The following is a 23,439-nucleotide window of genomic DNA, read 5'->3' as shown; positions in this document are numbered from 1 at the left end:
TCACAACTTTTTTTTATTTATTTATTTTTTTTATTTTTTGTGCTGTTAGCAGCATATTGAAAATGAAACCCACAGAATAGTGCACATTTTTCTGTATATGGCTAATGCAATGTTGTCTAAACCCAAATTGTACCATTCCCACCTAGTGTTCATTGAATGGATGTGTGTATTACTTTCAAATGAATCAATATTAGTAACGAAAAATCCCATAGGGAGCATATACACATGGATGGCAGATATAGGATTCAGAGATGCTTACACAATGGCCTCTGTGAAGTTCGTAAACTATAACCATGTATCATTCTGAGCACTCTTTCCTGGGTTAAGAATATTCATTATGAATGTGCATAATTGTGACACACAAGGATGCCATAGTGTGAAAGCATGGCCGATTTAAGGCTACTGCAAGAAATGGTTGTAGGAGGTCCAGAGATTGAGGGGGCTTCCCCATGATCTGTCAGAATTTATCCTTACTTAACAGTCTGCTAAAAAAAATCTTCAAATTTAGATTTTTTTAATACGCTGTATTAATCCTGATGTCAAGACCACCTTCATTACTAGTTCTAATTTCTTTAAACCACCTTTGATGAATATCACATTAGTCTTCTTCCACATGAACTGAGAACAATACAGATTTCCATTGCTCTTCCAGTCGGCCACTGCCTTTATGTCAATGTATGGTACTATGGGAGCCAGTGATGTGTTTTATACAAATCTTGTCAGGTGCCAAAATATGAAATGTAAGGGTGACATGCTAAAAGAGCAGGTGTGGCAAAAGGATCCATTAAATAAACTTTTGAACTGAATTGACAGTATTCCTGTGAATGTACAGTGTGATGTGGAAGAATGTCATCTTACTAAAGCTTCATCAGTTGATAATGTTGAAGAGTTGTATGTTTTCTGCAAGCAAGGACTAGTGGCTGAGTAAACTGTTCTGCTGGCTGAAATAGCTTGTGATAATGTTATTGTGGAAGAAACCAGATCAGCTTAACAACACCAAGAAGAAAGAAAATCATCTAAGGAAGGTAACGGCCTTAAGGTTGTCATTGATCTTGGAGATCTGGGACTCTGTTAGGATATTATACATGATGATTTTAGGGTAAGAGCAATTAAGGAAGGTGTGAAGAACATTAATGGAAAAAAATTAAAATTTCCTGTGATTAGTGAGATCATGAGCTGTTTTACTGTTTCTCATTGCTTCTGTCATCTTTTGAATGTTGAAAAAGTTAAGTGAATGTGGCTTGTATATGCTGTCTATTGCAAAAAAGACAGTTTGTTGTTCAGTTTGAGTACTGGCTCTCTCAAAAGAAATGGTTAAGAGACTGGCGAAGCCTGTCAAAAATTCTTGCTAACCATGAACTCTCCCACAACAGTATTATTGAAATGTTCAAGTGGAAAGAGCTTTCACAGAGAATTAAAAACTCAAAATCAATGGATCAGGCAACTCAAGGTCACATTGATCAGGAAGAAAAGAGATAGAGATCAGTTTTGTTAAGCTTACATTTCATAGTGTTTCCTTCCCAAAAGCAATCTTCCATTAAAAGTTAACCATGAAATGTTAGGAAATCCAGGTAATGGAAACTTTTTATGGTAGGTAAAATTAATGGCCTAGTTTGATCTCATATTAAATGATATTAATTGTGTGCCTAAACCTGGAAGATTGGTAAAGTTCTTAACTAAGGACATACAAAATGGAATTGTTACCATAATTTCTGATGAGATTTAATCTATCATGCAGAATACCATTCTCAAAAATAAATATAATTCACTAATATTGCTCTGTGCACCAGCTTCAAGTCACAGGTAGCAATGCATCATTTAGGAGTGGTAGATGTGTTTTCGAAATGAGCTGCAATTGAGTTTTTGAAGCAAGTGACACTACTGGAAAAGGTCACAGGATTCTTGCTTCAGGTACTACAAAGCTTTGCAGATTGTTGGGGACAATATTAATCTTATAACAATGGAAGCAATGTGAAGTGCAAGAAGAATGGTACTCAAGCTTGTATCCTCAAAGAAAACCAAAGAGCTTATTACATCCATTGCTGTGCTCATAAAGAACTTGGTTGTTTGTGATGCAGTTAAATCTGTAATTGCAAAAAATACTATGTCTAATCTTTATGAACGATATTATTTCAATGTTTATGAAGGATCACTGCTTTCTTACTAAATATTACCGAAACTGATAATATCTACTATGTACTATTATGTTTTTTACAGTATCTGCAGCCAGTGATGTGACAACTCAGTTGCAGAAAGCAATCTGTAGCCATGGACGATCATATAAGCTCTTCACAGACAGTATACGTTTTCATAACTGTTCCTTCTGGGGTCGTAAGTGGAATTCATTGAGTGAAAGGTAAATAAAACGTGACAGCTGCATTTTAATAATTTGTAATATTATGGGTCAGGAGTTAAACTCTTGCATACATTTTGTCTTATGATAACTATATGGTGTATTGCTTTAGTCTGCTGTAAAGAGCACTGGACAAAGAGAGACTTCTTTTGTTATACTAATGGAAACTGTACATTTCTGGAAAAGGAAAAAGAAAGTTTAGCATTTTCTTTTGTGCTTTCAAAGTGCTGTTTTAAATTAACTATAGTGAGGAAAACTGAGTAAATTTCTCTCATTCAGATTCTGTCTATGCGTCTTCTATTGAGTTTTATGTCAGCATCCTTCACCCAGATCTCCTCCCCTTCCAAGGTGAGAATCAAATGCTTATGTTACCTAATATATGAAGATTTTTTACCATTGTATCAAGAATAATATTTTCACTCTCATATGAATTAAAACTAGTTATTTTTTGCCATGTTGTAAAAAATACTTATCACTGTGCAAGCACTAGTGAGAGTAACTTGATTTAAACTTATTAAATCAAGATTGGCATGGCACACTAGGTGTACACGAGACAGATGCTACTGGCTGAAATATATCATTCTTATTCATATCAATGGAAAATTCAATATGGAATAACAATACAAACACTAGGATAGATTGCTATTCTTCACATAGCTGGTACTGAACCGTAGTCAGACACATTAAATGGTAGCCTATTAGATTCAACCATCAAAGTCCTTCATATGACTGAGAAAAACACACATATTCATATATATATTTTACCCACAGTCGTCTCTGGGTGATGGGCCTCACTGGGTCTGATGAGACAGTTTGTGATGGGAGAAACCCTTATTAATATTTAGTGCAAGAGTTTGGTCAATATGTGTGTCACTAGTAAACTACACATCTCCCCTCTTCTTAAACGTTGAGTTGATGCAATGACTTAAAGCACAGCACTACAGTTCTCATTGCTGCACAAAGTTCATAAGGAGTACCTTGTGCAAATAAATAGAACCATGACAGTATGTGCTTCATAATACATATGTGCTTCATAATACACATTCATACAAAATAAAGGTAGTTCTAACTCTGAAAATAATTTTTCTACTCAAATTTACCAAAATGCACACTGTGTACAATGTTCATTTGTATATCAAAGCAGTATGGTATTTTCCTATTAATCAAATGTTTTTTTTTTAAATTCTTACCAATAAAATAGTGAAAAAAATTGTACGAAACAGGCTCTGTACAGAAATGGTGGCTGTCAAAAGAGCAATGCGTGAAGCTTTCAAAGACTACTGTAGCAGAATCTGATCAAAAGACCACTCACAACATCCAAGGAAACCTGGTTGTATGCAAAGGCTGTCAGCAGTGCCAAATTTAGTATCCAGACACTCATGATTTCCACAGGAAATAAAACATTCAAATGTTATTTTATAAAGAACCATTCAGGAGTACTGCCCCAGTTCAATTCTCCCACCACTGCAAAGGTGAGGGATAAAAATATTAGTGTGGTGGCACTCAGAATCACTAAAGTTAATGAAGGTGAATAAGAATGGTAGCAGAAGTGATCAACAAAACTGATGTTCAGTGTCTTTGACATCCATCAGTTGTAGAATCCTGGAACATACTCTGAACTTAAACATAATTATGTATCTTGAACAGAATGCCTTCCTCCATGCCAGGCATTATGGATTGTGAAAACAGATCATGCACTTTTCTCACATGACAAACTGAAGGCCATGGGTCAAGGTAGTTGGATTGATTAATTCTATCTTGACTTCTAAAAGGCATTTGAGTCTGTGCCATACCAATGATTATTAACGAAATTACAGTTATATGTGATAACAAACTAAATTTGTGACTGAGTTAAGGATTTCTTGGTACAGAGGATGTGTGTGTTGTCTTGAATGGGACTTATCAACAAATACAGAAATAACTTCAGGAGTGCTCCTGGTAAGCATGTTGGGACTTAGACTGCTCATGTTGTTTGTTTACAGTCTGACAGACAATATTATAATGACAATTGACTTCTTGTAGATTATGTAGTTACCTGTAAGGAATTAGTATTCTCAAAAAAAGTTGCACAAATATTCAGTCAGATCTTAACCATCATAAAAATACTCATATCAGAACACAAAAAAAGGAAAATGTTCTCCTGATTAAGACTAACTGAAAAGTGATGTCCAATTGCCTTATTCTACCTTCCTCAGCAAGCTTAAATTTTTTTCAAATGCTTTTGGCATGCACACAAATTTGTGCTCTTTTTAACATGCAATTCACCTCTTACTCTCACAATCTCCCCTAACTGTGACTCACTTACACAAACTAGTCCCTCACTGGAAGTGGCTCATACCCATCCACTCCCACTTGCCCACTCTCACTCACTTGCTCGGAAAGATATAGGGGTTTATTTCTGCTATGTGCTGTTTGAAAGTGAAATAATAGAGAATTAGTGTGAAGGTGGTTTGATGAACCCTCTACCAGCCACTTAAGTGTAATTTGAGGAGTAGCCATGCAGATTTAGACTCATTCAGCCCAACTTGTTGGCACTATCTCCTTGTGTCTCTCTGTCACTACCTTATTTCTCACAGCCACAGTATCATCCATTCTGTCCTACTACTACTACTGCTACTACTATTACTACAACTACCCTCTTTTCACTCTCACTGTCTCCCTTTTTCTCTCTCATACTGCTACTCACACATTCATCTCTTCCCACAACTACTCTCTCTTCTCACTGATACACACTCTCTCTTTCTCATTCTCATTGTCATTATCGTAAAACATCAAATGTATGTTTGTGAATCACCATGTGCATGTCGTGTACATTATTGATTCAGAGGACAATAAATAAATAAATAAATAAACTGTCTCATTATCAATGGCTCTTGCCCACTTCCACTTTCTCCTTTCCTTTATTCCTCGTCCACTGGCACTGTCTCCTTCGCTTTCTCCCAGCACTGTTCTGTCACTGCCAACTGTGTTCCACTGCCACTGTGTTCCTCTCTTTCTCTCACACTGCCATTGTCTCTTTTTGCTCCTTCTACACCACCACCACCATCTGCTGTTGTCCAGTTTTTATTACTTTTCCATTTCTTTCCTACTGCTAGTGTATCCTCTCTTAGCACAAAAAAGGGTGAATATCTTCACAAGCCAAAATATTTGGGAAAATTTTTAAAAGTGCTGAACATGGCAGAATGAGGCAGCTGGTACCCCACTTTTGTCACTTTTAAACATGAGCACGTCTTTTTTGTGCCCTTATCAGAGCATTTTTCTGCTGGTTCGTTTTCTTCCCCACCCAGGGCACGTCTCATATATGAAAAGAACTTTATTGGTCAGTAAAATTTTGCTAGATTACTTGGGTGAAATTGAAATAACACAAAACTGATTTTACACCTCAGACTGGATTTTAAATGCACAAAAATTTTGCATGTGCTTCAGTACAATATGGTGTTCCCAGAACCCTTCTGATGTAATGGAGACACTCTACAGCAAACTTTAAACCTCTGTATCTCCAAAACAGATAAAGGTACCACGAAAATTTTCATGGTTGCTCAAGATCAGGATCTCAGGACTATATCATAAAAATGTCACCATTTGCTGTGCACAGCAATCTTGGAACCCATGTCTCAATTTTGGTACAAAAAAGATAAAAAAAAACTTCCCTCTCCCCCCCCTTAAGGCCAACTGTAGACTACATCAAATGCAAAAAGCATAAACTGATTTGCTCCATTTACTTAAACCCAAGGAAGTGTATAATATTCTTATTTTGACCATGTACTGCTGTAGGATAGTAACACTAAGACATTCCTCCTGTTGGGTACATAAGTAGAACCCTAGGACAAGGACTCTCCAAAACACTTTACCCTACCTATCTATCAACAACAGAACCTGAGTTGAGAGAACAACACAAATCTAAATTATGATTAGGTTGGACCTTCATTAAGCAACTTTGCGAAGGTAATTAAGAGGAAATTCTTGAAATTGTCAAAGACTTGAAAAAGTCATATAGTATGGATATTTTTGATATGTCAAATAACGTACTGAAAGAAGTAATATATTTACATTGTACTATATTAACATGCTCCATAAACTTGTCTCACCAAGGGTGCTTTTCCTTGTTCCCTGAAATTATTCAGTGTGACTCTGGCCTTTATGAAAGGAAGAAATCTGAATCTGCAAACTACAGGCCAATTTCATTAATCCCATTAGTGAAAAAATCATGTATAAACATGTTAAATACCACACAGTTTGATTTTAGGAAGGAATGATTATGTACGCAAGCTATAGAACTCCTAGGTACACACATTTTATCAACATCTGAGGACAATGCATATGCAGAGGTAACCTTCTGTGGTTTAAGTATAGCCTTTGACTGTGTTAAACACCATGTTTTGCCTTAAAAACTTGAATACTATGGAATGTGTTGTAAGGGTAACTCCAATATGTGCAGTTCTGAAAGGCTGGCAGTGGAGTGAAGGACCCAGATGGCTCAGGTAGTAAAACAGCCATTGAAATAAAGTGTGGTGTTCAGCTGCATGTTGTGCCACAGAGTGGTCTACTTCGCTCTTGGCCACAGTTTGGCGGTGGCCGTTCATCCTGTTGGACAGCTGGTTGGTAGTCATACCAATATAAAAAGCTGTGCAATGATTACAGCATAGTTGGTAAATGACATGGCTGCTTTCACAGGTGGCCCTGTCCCTGATAGGGTAGGATAAACTTGTGACAGGACTGGAATAGGAAGTGACGGATGCGTGGATTGTGCAGGTTTTGCACCTGGGTCTTCCACAGGGATATGGTCCTTGTGGCAAGGGGTTAGGATTGGAAGTGGTATGGGGATGGACTGGGATGTTGTGGAAGTTGGGTGGGTGACAGAACACCACTTTAGGAGGGGTGAGAAGTATCTTGGGTAGGATGTCCCTCATTTCAGAAAATAGATAATCAAAGCCCTGGTGATGTATGTGGTTCAGTTGTTCCAGACTGGGGTGGTACTGGATGATGAAGGTGACACTCCTTTTTGGCCTTTCTTTTGAGAGTGGTGGGAGGATTGGGGTTGTGAGGGGAAATGGCATGGGAGATCTGTTTGCGGCCTAGGCCTAGGGGATAGTGCTTGTCTGTGAAGTCCCTCAGCATACTGAGCAAGGGAATTTTTGCCACTGCAGATATGACGTCCCCAGGTAGCCAGGCTAAATGGGAGGGCTTTCTGGTGTGAAACAGATGACAGTTGTCAAAATCAGGTACTATTGGTTGGTGAGTTTAATGTGGACGGAGGTGTGGATGGAACCGTCAGAGAAGAGGTCAACATCTGGAAAGGTGGCATGCTGGTTTGAGGAGGAACATGTGTGGTGGATGAGAGAGAAGGTGTTGAGGTTGTGAAGGAATGAAGATAGGGTGTCTTGGCCCTGGGGCCACATCATGAAGATATCATAAATGAATCTGAACCAGACAAGGACATTGGCATTTTTGGAGGTCTCCTCTAGATGGCCCATAAAAAGGTTGGCATAGGAGAATGACATGCGGGTGCCCATGGCTTTGCTACCGATTTGTTCATAAATCTTTCCTTCATATGGGAAGTAGTTGTGGGTTAGGATAAATTTAGTAAGGTGTGTGAGGAATGAGGTATTAGGTTTAGAGTCTGAAGGACATTGGGAAATGTATTGTTCTATAGCGGTAAGACAATGGGCATGATGTTGGTGTATAGGGAGGTGGCATCAACAGTGACAAATAGGGATGCAGGAGGTAAAGGGGTGGGGATGATGGAGAGTTGGGGAAGGAAGTGGTTGGTGTCTTTAGTGTAGGAGGCTAGATCACAGGCAACTGGTTGGAAGTTTGGTCACTGAGTGCCGAAATTCTTTCATTGGGGGCATAACAACCAGCAGCCACATTCTGAGGTAACATACTTTCCCCTCACCCTCCACCCAACAGTTTTAACCCCCTCTGTCCTATCATCTCCTCCCCATTCTCATCTCCCACACTGTTTATTTGCAGCCCTCTGCCTGCCCATCTTTCCCTGCTCCTCTCCTTTTATGTTCCTTTTTCCCCCACATCCCTGACCCATAATCTCCTGATGCTTTGTCTGTTGGCAGTCTAGTCCCTGCACACTACACTGGATAGCCTTCGTCTCACTCCCCACTTGTACACTATTATCCCTTTTCCCCTTCCCCTTCCCCTTCCCAACTGCTGCTTGCATCAAACGTGATGTTGTATTCTGGCCCGAGATGATGGAGTTGGTGGTTGTGTGTGCGTGAGGTGTGCTTGCTGTGTGTGTGTGTGTGTGTGTGTGTGTGTGTGTGTGTGTGTGTGTGTGTGTACTGATGAAGGCTGTGGCTGAATTGTGGTAAATAGCAATCTGTCTTTCTTACATTGTTGACTTGTTGACATCATACCTCAGTAGCAACAGTAAGCAGATGGTGACTTGAGGTGGACACACACACACACACACACACACACACACACACACACACACACACACACACACAGAGAGAGAGAGAGAGAGAGAGAGAGAGAGAGAGAGAGAGAGAGAGAGGGGGGAATTGTGGTAAAGAAAGTGCAAAATCATGGTTCAATGAAATGGTTTGCTATTAAATGTAAACAAGGTGCAGATATGTGGCTGAACATGTAACAGTTAGGTGTCACCTTTGAATACATATGGACAGTGTACTTTGCCTTTTTCCAATCTATTTTAAAACACAGGTTAATACTTTGGGGAAACAGCAAAAATGTAAATGAAATTCTTGTAATTCAGGAGCAATTAGAGCAGATAGCAGAATTCATTTAAGCCTTAGTTCACTAACTACAATATTTTTACCATTATTAATTTATATATTTTAGAGACTGATAATTACACTTTTGCTGAATTACCAAATTTAAATGCAACAAATCAAAGACATGTTTATAATACAAGAACTAATACTGCTCTGTTTTTGCTGCAAACAATAGTCACCTGTACATGGCAATCAGAATAAATAACAAACAGTGTAAACATGTCTCAAGCATGCTAGTCCCTTAAAGAAAAGCTGTACAGCTTCTTATCAGCCGGCCGATTTTATTCTTTAGAAGAATTTTCAGAAATGCTAAACACAGTAATGTAAATACGCACTTTTTAATGTTAATAAGTAAATGTACTGATGAAGCCTATTGTATGTACAAATGCTGAATGAATAATAAATAATCTGAATCTAAACCTGGATGAATTATATTTTTATGCATGGCATTTTGGAACATATTAGGTAGCTCTTTCTGTCACTTGCATACAGATAAGGTTCCATAGTGTTGTAGAATTGTCAACTTGTGTTTAAAGTACATAAATGTAGAATTGTGCATTTTACAAAACACAATTTGTATTAGCCTCTAAATACAGTATTAACAAGGGTATAGCAAGAATCAGTAAGCTTGTACAAATACAAGGTGTAAGAGTTTGTGGGGACATGAAGTAGAATCAATATGTAGGTTTGGTTGTAGATATACCACTTTGTATTTTTCTAGTATCCTACCAATAAAACAATCATCCACAGAGGAGATTGATTATCAAACTCTTGTTCGACCTATACTGGAATATTACTCAAATTTTTGGGACCCAGACTAAATAGGACTAAAGGGGATAATGAATGTTTACAGGTAATTACAAATGGGGACAAGTTTGTTTGGCCCATTGGAGTACGTCATGCAAATACTGAAAAACCTGAAAGAGCAGATACTTGAAGATAGATCACAGTATTTTGTGAGAGCCTACATTTAAACTTAAAAGAATCACTTTTAAGTGAGGAATTTGGGAATATACACTACTGCCCTCTCCATATCATTCCCATAAGTACTGAATGGGAAAATTAGGCTAATTACAGTGTGCGGAGTCATTTAAGCAGTGATTCTTCCTCTGTTCAATACATGAGTGGAAGTGCTGTGGGAAGAACTCTCTACCATGTACTTTACAGTGGTGTGCAGGGTATGTATGTCAAAGTGCGCACGGCTTGGGGAGTGCGCACGGCTTGGGAATGGGGAGTGAGCACGGCTTTGGGAGTGGGCACATGTGGGTGCTTTATTTTTCTTTTTGTCATAAAAAGCACTAGAGCAAGAAGTCCTGGATTAGGATATCTTGTGGTGAGAGTCATAGTTTTGTTTGGAATTAAAGGATAAGAAAAAATTTAAATACAGGAGCATACTTTCTGCATGTTGCTGAATTTGTCAATGTTTGAAAACACATATAAGGGGTACTTATATCTGTATAATCTAATCTTATCAATTCAGTTGCTGTAATTTATAGGTGACATAATAATGAACACCTGTAAATAAACCATTAAAATTTTTTGCTTCCTAAATTAATGAGAGTGCTGTTGATTTTCATACAAAATATAAATGCATTCATTAATTCAACATGAGAAACTAACCTTTACAAAGCTTCATTTTTCATGTGTGTCTTTATTTTTAAATATCAGTTGTTGCACTGTATGTATTACATTCTTCCAGTTTTCATAACATATCATAAAGTGGTATGTTCTGATTGTAGAGAATCTTTGAATCTGAATACAACATGCTCTCTTGCCAACTGTACTGAAATGGGTTACCTCGCTGATATATTTCCTGCAAGAGGAAGCTTCTATGTACCAACAAGGGAAACTGAGCCTTTTTGCAGTAAGTGACTTTGTTTTAATTGTGAACAGTAATGGTAATTTTATTTTTAATAGCATGTTTTCTCAGAGTATGGATTTCTTAAGATGGTGTAAATTGAGATAGAGATCTGAGTTTCGAGTCTACATTCAAATTTCAAAAGTGCTTTTCTACACAGAAAATTATTTGGTGCTGCCAGTCAAATCATACTGGATGATTTAATGTGCCTACTCACAATGTAGAAGAGAATTAATTCTCAATTTCGATTCAAAAGTATTACTTATTTTCAGTGTCCACATCACAATACTGTGGTTCTTGCACAGTGATATTTTCATAGCATCTGAACGCTTAGTTACTTACCTGGTTGAACTGGAAGTGAAGAAGTTCGTTGCTTATATTTCAATATTATTTACAATGTTTGATCAAAAAGGTAATGGGAATTATTTAATTTCATCAGCTTTACACATCTGGTTTTCAAAACTTTATCTTGTCAGTACATATATTCCTGATGTACATTCAAATTTTCAGCTCTTTTGAATATTTAGTTAATTGTTAACAGTTAAAAAGATTGTGTTTGAGAGTGCTCAGCAAATTTTTATTTTCAAAAAAGATGGATTATAGAATTTGCATTAAATTTCACTTGAAAAATGGAGTAAACTGCAATACTTCATTCAAGATGTTGACTGTGGCGATTGGCGAATCTACAATGAGTACGACACGACAAGAGTTTGAGTGGTATAAACATTTCAAACAGGGTCGATAAGATATTCAAGATGTTGACCACCCCGGATGCCCTACCACATCAATTACTGATGACAGTGCAAAGAAGTAAAGAAAATGGTTCTGGAAAATTGATGAATCACAATCAGAGACGTTGCTGATGATGTAGGTATATTCTTTGGCTCATGCTAAGCAATTTTTTTGGGTGTTTTGGACATGAAACATGTAGCAGCAAAGTTTGTTCTGAAACTTTCGCATTTCAACCAAAAGATGTCGCCTAGACATCACTCAGGAACTGCTGAAAGAAGTCAACAACAATCCAGAACTTCTAAAGGAAGTTATAAAAGGTGATAAAACATGGGTATACATGGGTATATGATGAAACAAACACCACATTGTCCCAATGGAAACTGTCTGAAGAGCCAGGACTGAAAAAAAATCTAGAAATTCAATCACTTGTGAAGATTTTTCTTACTGTTTTCTTTGATTACAGTGGGATAATGCATTATGAAGTCTTGCCTTATGATCATGCAGTCAATAATGTCTACTAGCTGGAAGTTATGGCTGTCTGTGAAATGCAATTAGAAGAAAATGACTGGAATTGTGGAAAAACCACTCATGGAAATTGAATCATGATAGTGCTCCTGCTCATAACTCAATGCTTGTTCATGAGCTTTTAGTAGAAAACAAAAAACTTATATTGTCTCAGCCCCTGTGACTGCTTTCTATTCCTATGGCTGAAGAGAACCTTGAAAGGATGTTGTTTTGCAACTAATAAGTAGATAGCAACAGAATCTCTGAAGGAGAGGACGTTATTTTGCCACAGTTGAGGAGATAAAAACAGAACTGCTGAAAGATCTGAACACTGTAATGAAAAGTGAGTTAAAGATGTGCTTCCAAGGTCATAAAAAGTGCTGGCACATGTGGGTTATATCTGATGTGGATTACTTTAAAGAGGAAAAAGTTGAGATTGCTAATGAATAAATAAAGATACTTTAAGAAAATCTTAAATTCTCGTTACTTTCTGATCATACTTCATATGTTTGTGGCAGAAGTCTTGAGGTGTGATTCTTTGGCTCTTTTCATATTCTTATCTGGTTGTGAGGGTTTTGCTTAGTGGAAAGTCTTGAAAAAACATATTTCCTTTTTTTAAAAGAACTTCATGTATTGACACAAACCAGTCTGGAAACAGCAGCTCTCCTAATGTCTTACTGACTGACTCTCCATGGTCAGTCACTATCCCCTTTATAACATCTTATCAATACACAAATTGTTTACCTCTTTATTAAATCTTAAGATATAGTTACAGTTTCATAATCCAAATGATTTTTGTTCAAGATTTACATTAAAATGTACTTAACAATGTACATTAATATGATTAAAATTATGATTTTTTTTGTCAACAATTTCTGTTATTTGATGCAATCACTAAAATTTTACTGAGTGAAGTGGCACAGGGGTTAGTACAGTGGTTCAAACCTATGTCTGGACATTATGATTCAACTTTCCCATAATGTCCCTAAATCGTTTCAGGCAAATGCCTGGATAATTCCTTTGAAAGGGTGTGGCAGACTTCCTTTCACATCCTTCCCTAATCCAATGGGACCAATGACCTCACTGTTTGATCTCCTCCAGCAAATCAACCAACCAACTAAAATTTTAACATACAGGGTGATTCAAAAAGAATACCACAACTTTAGGAATTTAAAACTCTGCAACGACAAAAGGCAGAGCTAAGCACTATCTGTCGGCGAATTAAGGGAGCTATAAAGTTTCATTTAGTTGTACATTTGTTTGCTTGAGGCGCTGTTGACTAGGCGTCAGCGTCAGTTGATGCTAAGATGGCGACCGCTCAACAGAAAGCTTTTTGTGTTATTGAGTACGACAGAAGTGAATTGACGACAGTTGTTCAGTGTGCATTTCGAATAAAGTATGGTGTTAAACCTCCTGATAGGTGGTGTATTAAACGTTGGTATAAACAGTTTACAGAGAATGGGTGTTTGTGCAAAGGGAAAAGTTCTGGACGGCCGAGAACGAGTGATGAAAATTGGCTGTTCCCTCAGCTCGAACAAGAAGCACAACAATTCATATTTCAGCAGGATGGAGCGCCACCACATTGGCACTTATCTGTCCGTAACTACCTGAACGTCAACTACCCGAGGCGATGGATCGGCCGCCAGGCAGCCCGTGACAGAGCACTTCATCACTGGCCTCCAAGAAGCTCTGATCTTAGCCCCTGCGATTTTTTCTTATGGGGGGTATGTTAAGGATATGGTGTTTCGGCCACCTCTCCCAGCCACCATTGATGATTTGAAACAAGAAATAACAACAGCTATCCAAACTGTTACGCCTGATATGCTACAGAGTGTGTGGAACGAGTTGGAGTATCGGGTTGATATTACTCGAGTGTCTGGAGGGGGTCATATTGAACATCTCTGAACTTGTTTTTGAGTGAAAAAAAACCTTTTTAAATACTCTTTTTAATGATGTATAACAGAAGGTTATATTATGTTTCTTTCATTAAATACACATTTTTAAAGTTGTGGTATTCTTTTTGAATCACCCTGTATAATTTATTTCAACACTTTTTCCAAATTAATTTGGGTTTTGCTCTAGACTACAAGAATCAAAATAACAATTCATCAAATAACTATAACATTATTCAAAATAAATGTTCATGTACACAATTTGCTACAGTGAAATATCACATGATGTTAGGATTTTTTGTACCTTTTATTTTCATTTTGAGTTAGGAGTGTGCTTATGAAAATTCATTCTTGCTCCTGCTTCTTTTTCTGTATGGCTCTATTTGGTTATGTCACCTTACACTGTGAAGCAACATATCACCTTGGTATACACAAACTGCATTAGAAATGTACAAAAATGCTCAAACTATTTCTGCCAAGAGTTTCCTACAGTTGTCATTTGCACCCTAACGTACCCTCCCAATATAATTCATTGCGTCCTTGCATTTTCCTAGATTCTGAACCTCTAGAAAGAAAATGAGCAAAATATTTAAAAATTTGAAAACAGTGTTTACTTCATTAACATATTTCCATACCTAGATGAGACTTACACTTACGATCTTGTTTAGCCAGTTCAGCCAATCGTGTTTCCTTTGTGGCATGCTGCATGTTCTCCTCTACATCGACAAATTCCACCTTTGTGAGACAATTTGTATGCCCAAATAGTAATAGTTCCAGTTCCTCAAGGAGAATTTCCATCCTGAATTTCCAGTTGTTGAAATTTGTTCCATCGAATAAAGGAATAAGATATTTTTCCGCTTCACTTGCCATCTCAGCTTAACTTTACGTGAGAGTACACTTGGGACCAGGTATTTATCGCAGATTCCGTTTATATAAAACAAACCTGGGCCCATAACCTGATGTAATTTTAGTTTCTTACAATAAAATAACATACGTAAAGTTAAAAAGTATTATATGGTTTTTATTAAACTGAAAGGCGTCGCAGAACAACTGAACAAAAATGCCTGTTTTACTCTTTGATGGTACAATGGCAACTGATGCATATCGTATTCATTTACTCTACGGAACATATTTCAAGAACAGGAAATTCAGGATGGAAATTCTCCTTGAGGAACTGTAACTATTACCATTTGTGCAAGCGAATTATCACACAAAGGTGGAATTTGTGGATGGAGAGGAGAACATGCAGCACGCCACAAAGGAAACAAGATTGGCTGATATGGCTAAACAAGATCATAAATGTAAGTCTCATCTTGTTCAAAGCATTGCCGACAGTCACCTGGAATATGCGAAAGATAAGGTAACTTCTTTTGATTTATGGACCTCTCTGTGATATGTTCAAGAGAAAAGGAAGTGCTGGTCAACTTCTGTTGAGAAAACAATTGTTAACTATGAAATTTAACACAACAAATGATTTGCTAGTTAACCACCTTCTGAAGTTTGATAAACTGATATGTGATGAATGTTCGACTGGAGCTACTGTAAAGAAATGGACAAAGTGTGCCATTTGCTTTTAACGATGCCTGTGGAATACAACATAGTGGTCACTGCAATCAAAATGCTCTCAATGAAAGATTTGATGCTGAGCTTCGGCAAAAATATGCTACTGGATGAAGAATCGTTGTGGAAGGGAGTCACTGGGAAAAACAAAAATGATGAAACACCACTTCCTACTTTCAGACTCAACGGTATCTAAAAAAGGGCTTGTCAGACACCAGTAAAACAAGAAATCAACAAGAAACTTCTTTCAACTTTACTTATCACCGTTGTGGGAAGCCTGAACACAAAAGGGCTAATTTTAGAGTTAAGGTACCAAACAAAGGTACCAAACAGGAACTCAGGAATCGGTAACTCTGTGGTCATAGCTAACGTCAAAGAGGAAGATGGATTTTGTTTTGTAGCATCAAATGAAGATCAGTCAACGAACAACATAAATTGGTTCTTGGATGCTGGAGCAATGGAACATCTGATTAACAGTAAGATAACTGTTCTAAATTTTTTGCAATGCAAAGCCTTGTCAGCTGCTTAAACTGCAACTAATGCAAAACTGTGGCATAGCAGATTAGGTCATTTGAGTTATGATAGCATTAAATGCCTCCAGTCACAAGTTGATGGTATGGAACTGGACACTTCAACAATTCCCATGGAACAATGTTCAAATTGTGTCAAAGGAAAAAAATCACAGCTACCATACAATCACAATAGGAAACGTGCCACCAGACCTCTTCAGTTAATCCACAGTGATCTGTGTGGGCCAACTGCACCAGAATCGTTCGATGGAAAGAAATATGTGCTCACGTTCATTGCCAACTTTACACATTTCACAGTGGCCTATGCACTGTCGGAGGTAACTCGCTATCTGAAGATGTTTCACGCCATGGCTGCAGCTCATTTCAACTTAAGATTAGCATATTGCACTGTATGGTACTTCAGTGTACATTAGATAAAATGTTCTGGTCAGAAGTTGTTCATACTGCCATGTAATTGCTTAATAGAAGTCCTACTGTGGCTTTGGAAGGAAAGGTGCCTGCAGCTGTATGGTATAATGAGAACCCTAATTTGAGTAAGCTGAGAGTGTTCGGATGTATTGCTTATCTACTGGTACCAAAGGAATTGAAAACAGGGAAATTTGAAGGTAAGTCCTTAAAATGGTTACTGTCCTAATGGCTACAGGCTTTGGTGTCCAGAGGAAGGAAAAATAGTCGCAGAAAGGAACATTGTTTTCTACGAAGGAAGATTTTACTTTGAAAGTAAACCACCTGAGGACTGGATCCCAGAATCTGTACAGGAATCATCCAAGAAGGATGATAATGAAGAAGACATCGTTGAAGAAGATGCCAAATCAACTGATGGGGGATCATGAAAGAATTCCCATACCAGAACTGACCAGTGATGAAGAGGAAGCTGAAAATTTGTCAGAAAAGAAAACTGTTCAATGTTCCACCAGGAAGAGGAACCCTTCTAAATATCTGAAAGACTATACTGCTCTTGCACTCAATGCTGATTCATTTGTGGATGATGTACCAAAAAGCTACAAGGAAATTGCAAATTGTGAAGATAAGGAATACTGGTATAAGGCTGTACAGGATGAAACTGACCCTATAAAGGAAAACAAGACTTGGATCTTTGTTAAATTACCACCTGGAAGGAAGACTATTAACAGTAAGTGGGTGTTTAAATTAAAAGAGGATAAGGATGGAAATATCGTAAGACACAAGAATTGTGGCAAAAGGATGTTCACAGAAAAGGGGATTTGACTACGATGAAACATATGCACCAGTGCCTCGACTTGCAACTGTTAGAATAATGCTAGTTATTGCAATCCAACTAGGACTGGTTCTGGAACAACTTGATGTCACCAACGCTTTTCTTCGTGGATTACTCAAGGGGGAAATATACATGACTATTCCTGCAGGAGTGAGTATTCCAGAAGAACGAAAGACACAACTGGTTTGGTTTGCAGGTTACAGAAATCTTTACATGGCTTAAAGTAAGCACTACTAGCATGGAATCACTCTATTCATACTTTTCTTATGTTTATACGATTCACTCAGCCAGAAGCAGATAAATGTCTTTGCTATATGATTTTAAAGGAAGTTTTCATTTATAGTGTGCTCTATGTTGATGACATTTTGATGGCAGGAAATGGACAGAGTGAAATTTAAGTTAAAGCAGAAGTTCAGAATAAAGGAACTAGGAGAATCACAACCATACTTGGGAATCGAGATTTCTATGAACAACGGAGAAATGTATCTAAGCCAAACATCTTATTTGAAGAATTTGCTACAACGATTCAACATGCAAGATTGTAATCTGTTAAAGATGCCTACGGACGTTACACTGGAAATCAAGGAAGGAAATATGACCGATAAGCCCTGCAGAGAGTTGATTGGGTGTTTGAGGTATGCAATGACAGCAACAAGACCTGATTTGTGTGCTGTGGTCAACTTCTTGAGCAGATACCAAAACAATCCATCGGAAAAACTCTGGAAAAGCTTAAAAAGAATTTTGAGATATATCAAAGGAACTGTCAATATGAGACTAAATTATCGAAAGGGGAATCAAGAAGTTGTTCTGGCCTATGCTGATGCAAACTGGAATAGAAAAGAAGACGCAAGATCTACCTCTGGTTATCTATTAAAATGTTTTGAAAACACTGTCTGTTGGTCAACAAAGAAACAGACTAGTGTTTGATTTGTCTTCTACAAAGGCAGAATATGTAGCTCTGGCGATAGCCGCAGCTGAGTGGCTCTGGGTGAATTATTTGCTGGACGATATTCAAATTCCACTCCAGCTACCAATTCGTATATTTGAGGATAATTAGACCTGTGTATGGTTACTGAAAACATGGGAACATCGACGGTTGAGACACATAAATGTTAAACATAATTTTGTGCATCAACTTCACCACCGCAGGATCATCACGGCCGAGCATGTACGTTTGGAGAACCAGATTGCAGATATTTTTACCAAAGGCTTACCAGCTCCTAGATTCATTGCTTTGAGGAGTTTGTTGGGTTTATTTTAATTTTTGTTAGCGTTAAATGTAAAATCATTACACTGAGGAGGGGTGTTAAGATTGCAATTTTAATCATTCTCTGTGTGACTTGTGTTAAGTGCTGTACCAACAAAGAGTAAAACGCGTTTTTGTTCAGTTGTTCTGTTATGCCTTTCAGTTTAATAAAAACCATCTAATAGTTTTTAACTTTTTGTATATTATTTTATTGTAAGAAACTAAAATTACATCAAATTTGGATTTTGACACTTGACTACAGGAAGCAAAATAACAATTCATCAAATAACTGTAACATTATTCAGAATCAATGTTCCTATACACAATTTGCTATAGTGAAATATCACATGATGTTAGGATTTTTTGTACCTTTTATTTTCATTTTGAGTTAAGTGCGCTTATGAAAATTCATTCTTGCTGCTGCTTCTTTTTCTGTGTGGCTCTATTTGGTTATGTCACCTTACACTGTGAAGCAACATACCATCTTGGTATTCATTTTGCACATACACAAACTGCATTAGAATAATAAATGTACAAAAATGTTCATAAACTATTTCTATCAAGAGTTTCCTACAGTTGTCATTTGCATCCTAATGTATCCTCCCAATGTACTTCACTGCATCCTTCCATTTTCCCAGATTCTGAACCTCAAGAAAGAAAATGAGCTAAATATTTAAAAATTTGTGAACAGTGTTTACTTCAGTAACATATTTCCATACCCACTGTAGTTGTTAATCAATTAACTGAAGTCCTTTTGTATGTTCTCAGTTTACGACCGGAAAGCAGACCTAGCTATGGCTTCAAGTATATATGCTCTCCACAATTTAACCTGGAACTTGCGCAGTATATCTTTGGATTCAGAAGAGTCTTTCCACTAGTAACATCATCTAACAAGTCATAAAATGGGCACTGTTTATGGAGTGACACATGAGATGCTACACCTCACTGAAATTACTAAAAGGTCCCATGTCTAGTGAGAGATTAGTTTCAATCAAGTTAAGTAAGAAAAATTAATTCAATTAAAAAATTCACTGTAGTAAGATGTAACTGTTCTGGATGAGCACTGGTCAGCATTCTTATACTATCCACTATTATCCTATCTGTCAAAGAACAAAACTAATCATATTTACAAAAATATGTGAAACACTATGTAAGAATTGGGTAATAAGGATGTTATGGATGACTCAGTTTACATGGTATACATTGTAATATTTCACTATTTTCCTCATGCAGTATATTTTCATGTATGATCTGTGTCTAATGTTTCATAATACAAGATGTTGAAAATAGTGCGGTTCCCAGTCATCCACCAGTGGTACTTATTTCTGTTTAGTAAGTGGTAGCCAATTTAATTTATTTTTAAGAGCAAGGATAAATAGCAAAGTATGTTGTATTGGTGGACAGAATAATTAATATCTGAATTCCACTTTTCTTACTACATAAAAGCTGAATGGAAAATGGAGCTTCCTACTTAAGACACATACAGCAGGCAGGCACTCAGACTTATATGCCTGGGGTTTACATAAGGAACTTTTAATAGCAAGGTGCTCCTACAGAGATATGGATTATTTTTAAGAGACCATCTAAAAGGAGATTGGTTGTACATCCAATGTCACATGTTGTCAAACATGCATGCTGTAGCATGTAACCAACAGGTGTTAAGGTGTTAAGATGCAAAGAGTCCATGAGATAAAATGATGAAGCATTGCAGTTAAGAGTGATGTTAAAGGGGAGGCAGTGAAATCAAACAAAAGTATGAATAAAGAATTAGATTTCAGGAGAGGAGGAATAAAATAGAAAAAAAGAAAAAAAACTTGAAAAAAATATGGTATAGTACTGGTTTTAGTTTGCCAGAAGTAGTACAACAAAACAATTTTCTGCACCTTGATGTACATGAGACAGCTGTGTCCTGCACGAAAAACAAGATATGTACCTGTGCCAGAAACACACACTGGAGGTATGCATAAATAAATGGAGATATTGCTGAAAAAGAGAGTATTCATTCCAGTGGCAAAAAATTACTGGTTTTTTTTTGGGGGGGGGGGGGGAGGGGGGCAGGAAGCAAATTAAATTACACGACTAAAAATGTTACACTACCAATGAAACTGTATAATTATAGGGCATAAATTTTGCTCATAGTTTTTCTTTGAGGACAAACATCGCTCTTTTCTCTTGAATTTTATTTTCAGTTTCCATGTTGACTGCTATCAGGTGCAAAACCTACTTGGATGATAAAACAAAATGAAAAAATAATCTTTTATCATAAAAAAAGTCAAAGAAAGAAATGATAAAGGCATAAATTGTATAATAATATATATAATGACTGTAACTCTGTTCTATTGGTCCATTCAGGGAAATAGTATTAGGGAGAGGAGGAGGCAATTAATATAAATAGCCAGCTGTTTCAGTCTAAGTAATCAGAACTGGGATGCAAAAATTAAAAATATGGTTTTTTAGGATATTCTAACTCTGATTACAATTTGTTTGAAACTTAGAACTTTCCTGCCATTGTTCAGGACCTCCTTTTTTTTCCCCTTCTTTCAAGTATGAAAACTGCTAATAGTGTTGTATTTGCCAAATGCATGTATAATATTGATTACTTTTTAGAACAGAATGAACTGAAATAGTAGCAGAGCTGGCACAAAGTGTTAAATTTGGTCAATCTAATCAGTTATTGTATGTTGCTTTGGATAAAAGTTACTTAAATTCCCAGTAGTATCAACATATTCTGAGCTTCCCACTATTTGGGAATCACCAGATTAAACATTTAATTCTGTACACACATCTGCCAGTTTTGGACACAATAAAGTATTGCTTTGATTAAATATGAATCAGAATCTCTTATAGTTAAACTAATACATTTTTGTTTTACATAAAATGTGACATCTCTTATGGAAAGCTGTACTGAATCAGAATTCACTGTTATGAAGTCAACACTAATTTAGTATCAAATGTACAAAGGTTGTAAGACCATAGCAGTCCTATGGGGAAAACTTTTATGAAACTGAAAAAGGCAGGCTAAAATCAGTACCATCTTTATGAATACAGCAACCTGCATTCAGATTGGGGAGCCACTTTCATTCTACTAAATAATGTCATGATCTCAAGTATTATATGCAGTATATTATATGCAGTCATCTATGTGATTGTAGCTCTATGTGAATGTAAAGGTTGGAAAAATGAATAACGGTGATGATGCTGTGAAATCTTCATTTTAGATAATTAATAGGCATGAAAAACACAATTTATACTTTACATCTCACACATCTGCATTCTTTTGTATAACTCTTTGTGAACAGCCAATTCATAAATCAGATTTAGTGTGTGTTTGATGATAAATTCAAATGTCAAAGTTTCTGGCATCAGCTATGCACAATATATAGATTACAAATTTATGTTTAAATGAAGCAATTCATTTCTGTTCACACATTTCCATTGAACAAAGCAGTGGTTTCTTTACAGTCCTGAAAACAAAATTCTGCCATTATTTATGACATAGATTTTGTTTTACAATCAGCCAAAAAGATCTTTCGATCCTGTCTTTCAAATGGTTTGATGCCATCTTTCCTACTTTTTGTTAATTGTGTCACCTCTGCAGACCAGATAATTTATCTGCATAAACTTTTGCCTATCCATGAAATTTTCCTCCCAGAACATCTTTCAGAAGTATTTTGTGTAATTTTGCTTCCTAGATGAAATTCTTTCACTACTGTTGCAACCATGTTTGTCCTGATAACCATACTATGCAAGTCACTATTTTTCTTTTTGTTACTCTTCATCAATTCATCTTTGCTGAGTTAATCTTTGTGCCCTGATCTGTACTAAGTATGACACCCACTCATTTAACATTCTTTTTAGGCCTTCCATGATTTGTTTAGATGGGCTCTGTTGTAGGAGAGCAGAAGACTAAAAAATGTAAATGTGCTGTGTGGAACAAATGTGTGCTGAAGCTTTGTAGAAAACTTTCCCAATTTATTATTTAATGATTAATGTTTAGTAGCAATTCTAATTAAGCCCTCTCCTTGATACATAACAATGTTTTGTTTTTTGTAGTCAACTTAAACTAAAGTATGTGAAAGGTTGATAACATGGTCATACTTGCATCTAATAACACTGCTGTTTACAGTTAACACAATAAAAAGAAAAATTTAGCATGGCAATGTTGATTTGGAATCTTTGATGTTCACTTCTGTAGTATATTTATTGGGGAATTACAGAGACAGGGTAATTATACTGGATGCTTGACCAGCAGAACATTTATGTAAATGCCTTATGTTTTAATGTATGAGCTGGAGCAGGACATTTACACTGGGAACTTGAGGAGAACATTAAACATCCAGCGCCAATAAAAAGTGTTATTGCTCATTGTCAGCTGATGGTCAGATTGAATAACTGAAAGTAAAGCGGGGTACTAATAAAGTCTGACAAGAAGTGAAAAATTAATATTTTCCTTTGCCATCCAATGTAATTCTTTTGCTTCCTCCAGTTTCTAATAGACTGCACCTTATGTATTAAAAGTATGGCCATTTTGTCAGTCTTCAATGTAAGTTCTAACTTACGTGTGAAACAGTAAATTTATTCAGATACCATATCTACCATGTGTAAGTGCAACTAGAAACTGCTAAGAATAAATTTTATTTTTAATTTGATGAGTTCCTAATTTAATGTTATCATTTGTTTTTATTAAGCACAATTTAGCTTTCATTTTATAACTTGTATGACAAAAAAGGATATGTAACAGTAAATTTGAGCCCAGTTGCAATAAAATCCTTTAAGAT

At 36.6% G+C, this 23,439-nt stretch overlaps 1 protein-coding gene across 1 annotated transcript in view; it reads left to right on the top strand.

The window, feature by feature from the left end:
• The window catches only part of LOC126162154 (pancreatic triacylglycerol lipase-like), a 173,737-nt gene extending 150,298 nt beyond the window's left edge, over nt 1–23,439 (top strand). The window contains exons 10-12 of the mRNA XM_049918457.1: nt 2,218–2,356; nt 10,842–10,966; nt 19,430–23,439. Coding sequence (XP_049774414.1) covers nt 2,218–2,356; nt 10,842–10,966; nt 19,430–19,539 — 374 coding nt within the window. The 3' untranslated portion in view covers nt 19,540–23,439. The remainder of the gene's footprint in view (nt 1–2,217; nt 2,357–10,841; nt 10,967–19,429) is intronic.

Source organism: Schistocerca cancellata, chromosome 2 (genome assembly GCF_023864275.1).
Source record: "Schistocerca cancellata isolate TAMUIC-IGC-003103 chromosome 2, iqSchCanc2.1, whole genome shotgun sequence".
In the NCBI taxonomy this organism is placed as follows: domain Eukaryota; kingdom Metazoa; phylum Arthropoda; class Insecta; order Orthoptera; family Acrididae; genus Schistocerca; species Schistocerca cancellata.
This window is presented reverse-complemented; position numbering and strand designations above follow the sequence as displayed.